The sequence below is a fragment of the Gekko japonicus genome, unplaced genomic scaffold, assembly GCF_001447785.1.
Source record: "Gekko japonicus isolate JY-2015 unplaced genomic scaffold, Gekko_japonicus_V1.1 scaffold539, whole genome shotgun sequence".
Taxonomy (NCBI): Eukaryota; Metazoa; Chordata; class Lepidosauria; order Squamata; family Gekkonidae; genus Gekko; species Gekko japonicus.
In genome coordinates this window covers 811,281-823,940 of record NW_015168667.1, presented here as the reverse complement: position 1 = coordinate 823,940, position 12,660 = coordinate 811,281, and the positions used below count along the sequence as shown (strand labels likewise).

Sequence of the window (12,660 nt, the reverse complement as noted above, 5' to 3'; positions counted from 1 at the left end):
GACGGGGGGGGGGGGAAGGGGAAGAGAGACCCTGCTTTTAATATCTCAGCATTAGGAAAGTTAAAAGCTTGGACTTACATAAACAAACACTGGGACAGCATTGGAAAGATTTTAAACACTGGGAAGCAGTCCTTCGTCCCCCGTCCCCGTCCCCCCCGCTTAGGTTTTCAGATTCTTAGATTTGTTTTTCTCCAGTTTACTTATTTTGGGAGGGCTTTTCTTTCCTTTTATTTTTGAAAGTATGTTCGCAATGTCTGCACGGTTTTCACAGACTGTATGAATTACACAAAAACGGAGAAAAAATTTCATGGGGGATTTTTTTTTTTCCTGTTCAGCCAGTGATAAGCAAATCATTTGTCTTCTGTGACTCAGTGATAGAACATGAAATGTTGTGTGTATGAGAGAGAGATCGAGAGAGACACGCAGAGAGAGAGAGATCCCTTTTCATTGCTGTTTGTTCAGTTTCCAGAAGACAGATAGACAGACATAATAAGGAGAATTTCGTCTAACTTTTTCAGAAACCAAGTTGGAGAATGCCGCTGCCAGGTGTCTTTGATGCTAAAAGAAACTACAGTTGCCAGAGGAGAAATATTCAGAGAGTAAGTACAGTTCCCAGGGACTTACATGGGTGGGTGCTATTTTTTGTTCAGCTAATTTCTTCCCTTCTAGACCCAGGTTGGCTGCAGTCCAGCCTAATCCCCAAATGTGATCCAACAAATTGTTTTCATCATACAGCTGAAGCATAGAGTACCCAAGCCAGTGTTAAGAAGAGAGTACTCTTTTTTTTTATACCCTTATATGGTTCCTGAAGTCATCACTGATGCGATAAACTAATGGAGCATGCTCTTCCAATCAACCTTTCCTTCTATAAACATATTTTGTTCTGGCTCTGAGGTGGTTCCTGGATATTTTAAACCAGCTCTGTGCTTGCTCTTTTCCCTCTCCCCTTCCCCCTCCCACCCAACCCTTCTCTGCTTGCAGTGGAAGGCAGACAGAAGGAAGAGATGCTAATGATCATGATACACTAATATCCAGGAGCTCTGCTGGCTTCAGAGGGGGTACTGGAGAGGCCCAGCAAGTTGAGGAAGAGCAGGAGGACGTCCGAGGGGTTCTCAAAAGGCGAGTGGAAACCCGAGAGAGCACAGAGGAAAAACTGAGACAACAGGAGGCTGAGCAGATTGACTTCCGTGACATTTTGGCAAAGAAAGTCAGCACCAAAAGCTTTTCTGAGGAGGAGCTGAAGGAAATCCCAGCTGAACAAATGGACTTCCGTGCTAACCTGCAGCGGCAGGTCAAACCAAAGACCTTGTCGGAAGAGGAAAGAAAAGTTCATAGTCCTCAGCAGGTGGACTTCCGTGCAGTGTTGGCTAAGAAGGGCCCACCCAAACCAGCTGTGTCAGAAAAGGCACCAGCCTCTAAGCCAGCCACCCCTGATTTTAGATCTGTTCTTGGCGCAAAGAAAAAAGTACCAACTGAAAATGGTGGTCCCAGTGCCCAAGCGCAGAATACCAACTCCAGCTTCGAAGTGGAGAAACCCAGCACCAAACCCAAAGTGCCAGATTCCAGCACCAATACTAAGACACTGCCAGTGTCCAAGGCACTGGAGAACAACGCTACAGCCACCAAAACACCAAATTCCAGCACAACTTCAGAAACGAACAATGCCAACTCAAAATCTAAAATGCAGAATGCTAGCACCAACTCTGAAGCCCAGACTGCTAATACCAGCTCTGAAGTGCCGAGTTCCAAACCAGTGGAGAAAGAGGATAAGAATGATATTAACTGTGAAAACTGCCCAGTAGTAGATGGAGGAATAATTGAAGAAAAAGTAGAGGATAACGAAGCAGTGCCTAAGAGAACAGCGCCGTCATTTACAGAAAAGCTAAAGGATATCCATGTAACAGAGGGTGAAAAATTAGTCTTGCAGTGCTGTGTTTCTGCAGATCCTCTTGCTGCTGTCACCTGGACTTTAGATGGAAAAGTCATCAAATCATCAAAATTCATTGTCCTCTCCCAAGAAGGTAAACTGACTAAACAGCAAGTCAACTTCATGACATACCGCTGTTTATAGCCTACTTATTTATGTTATTTTTAGTTCTGTTTACTATATACACACAGTATTATTGAACATGATTTCTGAAGGTTTGCTTCTCATGAACGGCAGATTTTCCTTTTTTAGTAAGGTTGCATCAAGTTAGGTTCTTGTTAAATTTCACTTTAAATGTTGGTTGAAAAAGCCTGAAAACCAGGATCTACATCAAGCAGGGATTCAATTGTGATCTAGTCAGTAATAACAAATTTTAGCGTAGGTATCACTTTTGGTACTCATAGCAGGTATAAATCTCGCCTAAATGAAAAATGTAGGGTGGTTCTTGCTGAGTCTTCAAAAACGTGAGCAGAGAAAGAAACCCGAGGGAGTTGGAAGAGTGGAATGTATAGTGTTAGAAAAATGTATTAGAACTCTAGCTCAGTTAAGAATCCTCTTAATTGACTTTAGCAACATAATACTTAGTATGTTCTACTCAGATGTTTTAATTTCCAGCAACAGCAGTGTTAATTATCATATTGCCTTACAGATTTCTTCAAGACTTCAAAGTGGGTATGTGTGCGTAGCATTTAATCAAAGCTGACAAATTACTTCCTCTTACGCTGCCAGTGTGTTAGAATTCAGAATGTGCCTTTTGAAAGGAACACTCCTGTTCTCACTGAACTCATAGAGTCAGTGATGACCAGAAGGCAATGTAGGGCCACTTCGAAGCAAGACCCCCTGTGACAAATGTTTCTACCAGTTTCCTCCATGCAGATAAGTTGTGTCAAATTCAGCGAGGGAAGGGAAATCGTGCCAGAGATGCCTGGAATGCGTGGATTAGATTTGACAAATCAGAACATCCTTGGTAATTAAGCCATGCAACACATTACAAGAGAAACTTAAAATTAGTATAAATCATGGTCTCAGTTGAGCCGAGGTTAATTAGAACACAGTCCTGAAACTTCTGCGATACCATGATTCAGCTCTGGGTTACGGGCAGTGGTGTCAGGCTTAAAAAAGTATTATACACATTTAAAATAATAATAAGATGTTAACGTTTCTGAAAAGGTGTATACGCTTGCTCCTTTTTCCTTACTGTAGCAAATTTGCACAAAGAAGTGGGGCAGAGCTGCAGAGTCAGAGGGAGCATGGTTGGCCCCAGCTTTTTCTTTCAAAAGAAATTTACCACTAGATTTAGTGCTTAGTTGTGTTTCCCAAATTGCTCTGACCAGGCATTGTCAAACCAAATGGTGTGTGAGATGGTAACAAAAGGGACACTAGGGATTGGGTCTAGACTAATGTTTCCATGGATACAAGGATTTCTGCTCAAAGAGTTATGGCAGCTGCATTGTTGGTTGGTTACCAGTCCCTGAAGAGTTCACTTTTCTTTGAATGAAGTTTACTCATCAGGGAGATAGACGAAGGCCCCGTTCACACGAGGCGATTTGGCCCGGGAACGGGACAGTTTGGAGGCGGATCAAAGCAGCGCGATCACACCACAACATCTGGGAAGCGTTCTGCTTCCGCCTCCAAACTGGCCCAAACCCGGGAAGAACCGCCTCAAACTGAACCACCTACCTCGGTGGCTCAAACGGATGAGGCGCCTCTTCCCGGGCGTCTGATCGCCGGCGCTCCCTTGCGCCGGCTCAACCCCGGGCCGGAGCCGAACTGCGCATGCTCCGACATGCGCAGATCGGCCGGCTCCCGGTTAGAGCCGTCTTTTCTCTCCGGCGTTTGATCGCGCCGGGGAGAAAAGGCGGCTCGGCCGGGGGATCCGTGGGATCCCGCCGAGCCGTATCAACGTTGGCGCGGCTTTTAAAAGCCGCGCCTTCGAGCGCATTTTCCCCTGCCGTGTGGCCGGGGCCGAAGATGGGTATTTGTGTTGGTCTGTTTGTAGTAGTAGTAGAGAAGATAATCTAAAGAAGCTCATACCCTACCACAGAATTTGTTAGTCTTTAAGGTGTAACTGGACTCTTATTCTTTTCTACGGTAATCACGGAGACATGGCAGTTGGCTTATCCCTGTGTTAATGGTTGTTCTTGATGCGACCATGATATTTCTTTAAATATTCTGTTTTTTTCATAATCTATATCTGTATTGTTTTGGATCCTGTCTACATTCTGTGCACGGAAGCATGGCTTCCTCCGCACAGAGTGGTCCCAAATGCCCTCTAAAATGCTGCTCCTGGGGGACAGCCCCCCCCCCCAGAACCAACACGTAGGAGGGAGCTGGGAGGCTGCCACAGGAGGGGAGGAATCACCCAGCATCTTGAGTGTGGATATTTTTGATGGGATCCAACCCATTGTTTATACCTCACCTTTCCAAAAATCTAATTTTTTGTAAGACATCTTTTATTAATTTTTTTAATAAAAATGAAAACAGCGGGTTGGATCCGATAAACAGCATTTCAAGGACATTAGTGGACTGAAGCAGGAGGTGGGAATGCAGGAGCATCCTCTTCCACTGACCAACGTGCCCAGAAACAGCAGATACCAAAAATGCAGATGATAAACACATCAGAAAGTTAGCCCTAAAGGACAGATACAGAAGCAGTAACTTGACTAAAAAATGTATACAATAAAATCAGTGTACACTGGCACCTAAAGTTCTGTAGAGAAAGAGTCAGGTAAACTTCTTTAGGGATAGGGTCACATGACAATAGTGTAACACCAAAAAGGCCCTATCTACTTGCCTAATTCTTTTAGGCAGGTAACCTGGATAAAAGCCCCTGAAGATGACCTTCACATCAAGTGAGTGTGAGTGAGAATAGACAGTCCATTGGGTAATATTGTCCACAAGGACTCACAGGGAAGAAGAGATCCTCTTCCTGCCTACACTTTCTCTGCTTCATCTCTGAACATAAGAACATAAGAGAAGCCAATGCTGGATCAGGCCAATGGCCCATCCAGTCCAACACTCTGTCACACAAAAATACCAGGTGCCATCAGGAGGTCCACCATTGGGGCCAGGACACTAGAAGCCCTCCCACTGTTGCCCCCCCCCAGCACCAAGAATACAGAGCATCACATGCCCCAGAGTCTCTATCTATACCTTGTGGCTGATAGCCACTGATGGACCTCTGCTCCATATATTTATCTAATTCCCTCTTGAAGCCATCCATGCTTGTAGCCGCCACCATCTCCTGTGGTGGTGAATTCCATGTGTTAATCACTCTTTGGGTGAAGAAGTACTTCCTTTTATCCGTTCTAACCCGACCACTTAGCAATTTCATTGAGTGCCCACAAGTTCTTGTATTGTGAGAAAGGACTTTAGTGGACTGCTCTGCTTCTTCAGTACTCTTCTTTCTCCCAGTCACTATTTTCCTGATCTTTCTTCTTAGGCTTATTCACTTGCTCATCTTCTAACATTGCATATGCCGACAATGCCCTTCAGCTCTCTACGTAGGGCAAACAGGTCAAACCCTAAGCCAAAGAACGAATGAACAGAAATTTTCTGCTATTCCCTTACCAACTGCTTTAAGCCAATCTCAGCTATACTTATTACACAGTTACTTATGCATCTTGACTCTAATTAGGCCTTCCTGGCAATTAATCCCCACCCTCTCTCTACCTATACGTAAGTTTTGAGGAAAACTGTTTCGATGTGTCTGATGAAGTGTGCGTGCACACAAAAGCTTATACCCAGAATTAAACTTTTTTGGGTCTCAAAGGGGCCACTGGACTCAAACCTAGTTCTGTTGCTTCAGACCAACATGGCTACCCACCTAAATCCCACGTATAGGTATTGCAGTAATTTAATCTAGATGTTACCAGGGTATCTCCTGCCAACCTAGCAGTTCGAAAGCAAGAAATTGCAAGTAGATAAATAGGTGCCACTTCGGTGGGAAGGTAACAGTGTCCCGTGCGCCTTGGTGTTTAGTCATGCCGGCCACATGACCACGGAAACGTCTTCGGACAGCACTGGCTCTTCGGCATGGAAATGGAGATGAGCACCACAACCCTAGAGTCGGATTCGACTGGCTTCCAAGCAAGGGAACCTTTACCTTTACCTTTACTTTACCAGGGCATACACCATGGTGGCAAAATCTTTTCTGCTCAAGAAATGCTGTGACTGCCTCACCAGCTGAAACTGGTGGAAGGTGCTCCTGGCCGCTAATGCAGTCTACTTACTGAGCAGGAAGCGCAGGTCCAGCTGCCCTCCCAGGCGACAAACCTGTTCCTTTGGGTCCCCATCAGGGTAGAAAGGTGGAGTATAAATGCATTACACAAATAAATAAAATTTAGGAGGAGTGCAGCCCCATCCAGAACAAGAGACACCGCAGTTCCAGTAGCAGCCCCATCTTGCTGGGATTAAGCTTCAGTTCATTGGCCCTCTTCTTCCTCAGAAATGCACTGGATAAGAGAGGTAGTACTGTCTGAGGAGGGGTTAGCCACCTCCCAATATTTTTTCTTGCAAACCTTGGGTTTCTCCCAGGTTTGCATATACCTTAGCCCTATGCATCTCCGTGTAATCCAAAAGGAGCTGCGGTGGCTCAAGTGGTTAAGATGCTGAACTGCAGGCTGTGGAAGGTCGGTAGTTCAGCAGTTCGACCCGGGTGCCGCATGATGGAGTGAGCTCCCGTCTCTAGTTCCAGCTCCTGCCAACCTAGCAGTTCGAAAGCAAGAAATTGCAAGTAGATAAATAGGTACCACTTCGGTGGGAAGGGAACAGCGTTCCGTGCGCCTTGGTGTTTAGTCATGCCGGCCACATGACCACGGAAACGTCTTCGGGCAGCGCTGGCTCTTCGGCTTGGAAACGGAGATGAGCACCGCAACCCTAGAGTCGGATTCGACTGGCTTTCGAGCAAGGGAACCTTTACCTTTACCTTAGGATGGGGAAACTGACTGTTAGATATCTAAGTGAAATCTGGCATTATGAACTCTGCACAGAACTAACTAAAAGCCAGTGGGAAGATGATAACACCAGCAAAGTAGGTTGTGGGTGGCTGTTCCAAGTTGGCCATCTTGCTGCCATGCCGAACCAGCTGAAATGTTCAAGCAGTCTTCAAAGGCAGCCCCATGTAAAGTGCATTGTTTAAATCCGCAGTTCCGTGCTCCTGTATTAATACTTTTCCCCCCTTAGCCCTTGGTCTCACTGAACTAGTTAACCTGTATCTGGATTGTACCCCCTCAGACTGCAGGTAGAGGCTGTCCTGAGTGACGTTCCACCAGGCGACAAAATCCCAGGCACATAGAAAACAAGGTGTTGTGCAAAAAGCTTTTGTGGCATTGATTCAGTCACGCGTGTCTCCAACTCCATTCTGAGCTAGAACAGGCTGAGCCAGGTTTCCCGTCTCAGTGAGAACTAGACCTTTGACTTGGGTCTGCAGCTATTCCTCTCAATCCAGTGCCTCCCTGATGTGTCACGGAACAATCCCGTATCAGTGATGCTGCTGCATATGTGTACCAAATCACATACACAAATGCAGTTGTTTTCATTTGTGCTGAAGAGTTTATTGCTTCGGTTATGCATCCAATGCATGAAGTGGGTCAGGCACACATTACGTGGCACTAGGGTTGCCAGGTCCCCTCAAAGTCCCCAGCGGGGGACTTGGGGAGGGGGCGTTACTGGAGGGGGTGGGGAGTCCCTAATGTTACGATGTCATCACGTTGGGGAGTGGCATCCCCCACCTCTCCCCAGCAGCGTTTAAAGGCATCCTGTAAGTGCTGCTGGGGAGGGGGGGGAAAGGCCAAACAAGCCTGCATTCCAAGCCCTGAATTCAGGGCTTAGAGTGCAGGCAGGCAGCCCCCGCCGCTTCCGGGGAGGAGACCGTGCGCGTCTGCATTCCAAGCCCCAAATTCAGGTCTTAGAGTGCAGGCACGTGGCCCCCACCACTTCCCAGCAGCATTTAAAGACATCCTTAAAATGCTGCTGGGGAGAGGGGGGGAGGCAGTGCTAGAGTTCCCAAATCCCCCCGGGGGGGCGGATTTCCCCCCGCTTTCAAGGCCCGACTTCCGCCCCGTGCGGAATCGGGCCCGGGGGAAACCCCACCCCCTGCTCTGAAGCGCTGTTATGTCACACTGGCTGTCATAGGGGGGCCACCTCATCAGGCTATAATGACACAGAGTCCACCATTTTCTCCAGGGGAACTGATCCCTGCCATCTGGAGAGCAGTTGTAATTCTGAGTTATCTCTAGCCATCACCTGGAGATTGGCAAGAATGGTTTCCAGGAGGAAAAGACCCAGCAAATGGGTTTTCCCCTCAAATGGCGTGGCCCCGCCCCCAGCGTGCGACGTCACTTCCGGGTGACGCGCGCGCACGAATTAGACGCCGGCCGGGAGCCCCCCGCTCCCGGCCAAAATGCATTTGGCAACCCTAGGCAGCGCGCACACCTGCATTCCGAGCCCCGAATTCGGGGCTTAGAGTGCAGGCACATGGCCCCCAACTCTCTGCAGCAGCGTTTAAAGGAAATCTTTAAACACTGTTGGGAAGTGGTGGGGAGGAGTCCAGGTGGTCGCTCTTGGGGGTGGGGCTTCTCCCCACCAGCTGGCAGGCAGGCGGGAAGAAGCCCCTCCAAATCGGGCAACCCCCGCCAAACTGGGGGGGGGGGGTTGGCAACCCTACATGGCACCCATTCAGAGGTGGGTCTGAGGTGCAGCACCTATTGCTGGCGAGAGAATACTATAGGAATTGTTATTAATGGCATATTATGAATTTTCTGGTTTGTAGTTCATAATATATGGCAGGCTACTGTCTCTTTAAAAGCCTGTAGCGCGCCTCTCCTGCTATTCTCTGCCAATACTGCCAATTTACTCATGTAAGCAAAGGCTTCTGAGAGTGCCACCCTGCAAACCGGTAAGATCAACAACTGCCCACACACATGCATTCTCTGTTGTGGCTCCACAAAAGAGGAAGGGAAGGAGATTGTAAGCTGCTTTGAGACTCCTTGGGGTGGAAAAAAGCAGGGTATAAAAACCAACTCGTTGTCTTCTTCTTGTGGAATAGCCCAACTGAGGGGGTCAAGAAGGCCCCTCCTTTCTGTCATTTTCCAGAACATGCTGAACAGAAATGTTCAGGAGGCCATTTTTGTAATGGGATAAAACTATAGTGTAATCGGATAGCTGGGGAGGTCACTTTTATAGGGGTATAGGAAATTAATTTATTGCATTGTTTATTGCATGTATTGTCTTGCTTTTGCTGTATCTTCTACCTTTATATCCCACTTTCTGATTTAATGTTGCTTCATGCCTTAGTTTTTGTTTGTCTGTTTGTTGGCTTTTTTCAATGACTGCAATACTAGTCCTATCGCATTGTTTGTTGGATATCTTATGCTGTCTGGTTGAATAGTTTTCTATATTTTACAATCCACCTCGTGTCTGGGAAAGACAGATTGTAAACGAAGTAAAGAAATAAAGATTCAGGAAGACTCAGTATAAACATACTTTGTCTACTTTGTAGCCTACAACTTCACTTTTACATCTCATAAAACTGGTAATAAATAATCTACAAAAGCTCACAATCATATATAGATATAAAAACCCAGTGAACTGGCACTTTCCAGCTCTCCCATTGGCTGTGCTGTGTGCTCCATCAGCCATTGGCCCATCAACCACCACTCAAGAGTATCTGTGTGCCGTTGGCTGGGTGCTGGGTCTTTTCCTCCTGGAAACCATTCTTGCCAATCTCCAGGTGATGGCTAGAGATAACTCAGAATTACAACTGCTCTCCAGATGGCAGGGATCAGTTCCCCTGGAGAAAATGGTGGACTCTGTGTCATTATAGCCTGATGAGGTGGGCCCCCTATGACAGCCAGTGTGACATAACAGCGCTTCAGAGCAGGGTCTTCCAGGCCCAGGTTCTTGCTGTGGAAGCTGATTGGCTGATTTCAGACCACTCACAGACTTTCAGCCTAACCTACCTCAAAGGGTTGTTGTGCAGATGAATTATGTGAGCTGCTTTGGTCCCCACTGTGGAGAAAGACTGTACTTTTCCTAGGTCGAGGCTACAGGGAGGGGGGAAGAGATGGAAAGCTGAAGTCAGAGGGGCAGATAACAGTACGTTGATGGTTGGCTGGGAAGGAGATAGTGTTGCCATCTCTAGGTTGGGAAATTCCTGGAGATTTGAGGGGTGGAGCTTGGAGCGGGTGGGGTTTGAGGTGGGACCTCAGACAGGTACAATGCCATAGACTCCACCCTCCAAACCAGCCATTTCCTTCTGAGGAATCATTGTTGCCAATCTCCAGGTGAGGGCTGGCGATCACTCAGAATTACAACTGCTCTTCAGATGGCAGAGATCAGTTCTCTTGGAGAAAATGGTGGACCTCTGTGTCATTATACCCTGCTGAGGTCACTGAGGGCTCAAGGCTGAGGCATCCACCCAGAGCCTCTTTCTAGAGGTCATTGTATTTATTTCCGCAGTGGGCATTATTCCTAGTTTTTCGATAAATAATTTTGTCCATCCATATTCTTCGGCAGGCATCCTGTTTATGCTATACTTTTGTTTTTATATGCATTTGGTATGTTTCTTTTTAAAACCTTTTTTCCCATTGCTTTTAAACTACTGTACAGAGAGTGATGGGTAAAATATGGAATTCACTGCCAGAGCATGTAGTGATGGCCACACGAATAAACAGCTTTAAAAGGGGATTAGATTAATGGAGGATAAATTTATCAATGGCTAATAGCCATGGTGACTGAGGGGAGCCTCCACATTCAGAATCCCACATTCAGAATCCCAGAGTCAGGAGGCAACATCAGGGGAAGGCCTCAGCCTCTATGCCCCGTTGTTGGCCTTCCAGAGGAACTGGTTGGCCACAGTGTGAGACAGGATGCAGGACTAGATGGATGATTGGTCTGATCCAGCAGGGCTCTTCTTATGTTCTTAAAGGCTTAACATGGCTTTCCTAGTGTGATTGTTTTAAACTATCTGCTGTAATTAGTTATTGTTATATGGATAGGTGGATGGGACCATTCCTGTTTTATTCTGACAGATATCCATATTTTTAAAAAATCATCTGGTTATTTAAAATAGTAATTGTGGCTATGTAATTCATATTCTAAGCTCTTTGTGGTCAGGACAGCAGAATCTGAATATTCCTGGGCTCGATGAGAGGCAAAGATGTTAAATATATTAGTAGGCTCTGAAACCATTTTTTGCAGTCTCTTTGATTTGCCTGGAAAAATAATTTCAGTACTGAGTACCAATATATCCCTCTTAGTGAAGACAGATGCAAGAAACCAGATTTCTATCATCCTTGATTATTTTGCTTCCATCTTGCTGATCCAGTGCCTTTTCTGGCAACGTTCCTGTCTGTACCATAGTTTTGTTTAGGTATGTCGTCGTTCAACACCCTTTTTTCTGTTCATATTATGTTCTTATATTGCACTTCATTTCCTCCGTGTATTATAACTCTCTTTTAAAATACTGTCTTGCATTTAACTGCTTCTTTTCAATGTTGTCTAGATTATTTCAATTCACTGTGAAAGTGGAAATAAGAACATGGTCCCCACCAAGCTGTTTACCTCCAGATAGCAGATCTTTGTATCTATTTTTTTCCAGTAGAAGGAGCTTTACTTCCATAACAACCTAAATGCCTTATCCATCTAGACAGCTGCTTGTCAATAACCAGGAATGCCAATCCTGAGTTGCAGATTTTTGATCTAGATCCTCATTTGAATTGTGGGATTGTATGGCACAAGATGAAAAGGCTGTGACCCCCAAAAAAGTCATCCACAATTCAATATCTGTGTGCTTCGATCCGTTTAGTTTCCCTGGTGTCTTCAAGCTGAATCATTTTACCTGGACAAGCAGGGTGGTGATGATGGTGCTGAACTTCTAATGATCAAAGATTCCGTGTATCATCTGCATATCTATGATGTCCTCTAAAGAGGAAAGCAACAAGATGCCTTGGATTTCTTTTAATACATTAGGAAGTGTCACCATTCCGCTGGTTTCAGAGACTTGTTTACAGTATTATAGATATGTAAACTTGGATAAGTATTTTTAATATTAATATTTTCATCCTTCAGCTTGGGTTCTAGCTTTTCTTGCAACATATCGCTTGCTGTATAGTTGCTCGCACGGTCCCTGAATGCTTTAGTTCTTGCTTTGCTCAGGAAGGAAACGTAGTAGCTCCTGCATGAAATTAGATGTTGATCTGAAGGAATTGTACATAGTTGTGTCTGAATATAATGATTCAGTAATATAATAGCCATTAGCATTCTATTTTTATTTGTTTGTTTTATTAGGCTTATAGCCTGCCCTCCCCACATTGTAGGTTCAGGGCCGGGTTCCAACATATAGGTCTGCAATTTATGCAGATTTACATTTATAATCTGTAAAATCAATAAAATCATCACATACTAAAAACAATAATGCTTCAACAGAAAAACTTTGCAGTCCCAGTCTGGCTTCACAGATCTGCGGTTACTGGAGGGGAGGCCAGATCAAAGTGGATACCCGCTTCCTCAACCAGGGTTGCCAAGTGTAAATTCCTCCAGAGTGGGGGACTCCCGTCCGGCGTCTGGAACGCGAGCGCGTGCGCTTTGCGCAGGCCACACGCACTCACCCGGAAGTGACGTGACGACACCGGGCACGCTGGGGGCGGGGCCACGGCCATCCGAGGGAAAACCATAGAGTTTTCCCTTGGATGACCGTGGCCCTGCCCCCAGCGTGCCCGGCGTGGTCGCAT

At 46.0% G+C, this 12,660-nt stretch overlaps 1 protein-coding gene across 1 annotated transcript in view; it reads left to right on the top strand.

The window, feature by feature from the left end:
• Nucleotides 1-12,660, top strand: part of MYLK (myosin light chain kinase) — a 271,468-nt gene that overhangs the window by 115,470 nt on the left and 143,338 nt on the right. Inside the window, exons 14-15 of the mRNA XM_015415311.1 lie at nt 519-599; nt 982-2,021. Coding sequence (XP_015270797.1) covers nt 519-599; nt 982-2,021 — 1,121 coding nt within the window. The remainder of the gene's footprint in view (nt 1-518; nt 600-981; nt 2,022-12,660) is intronic.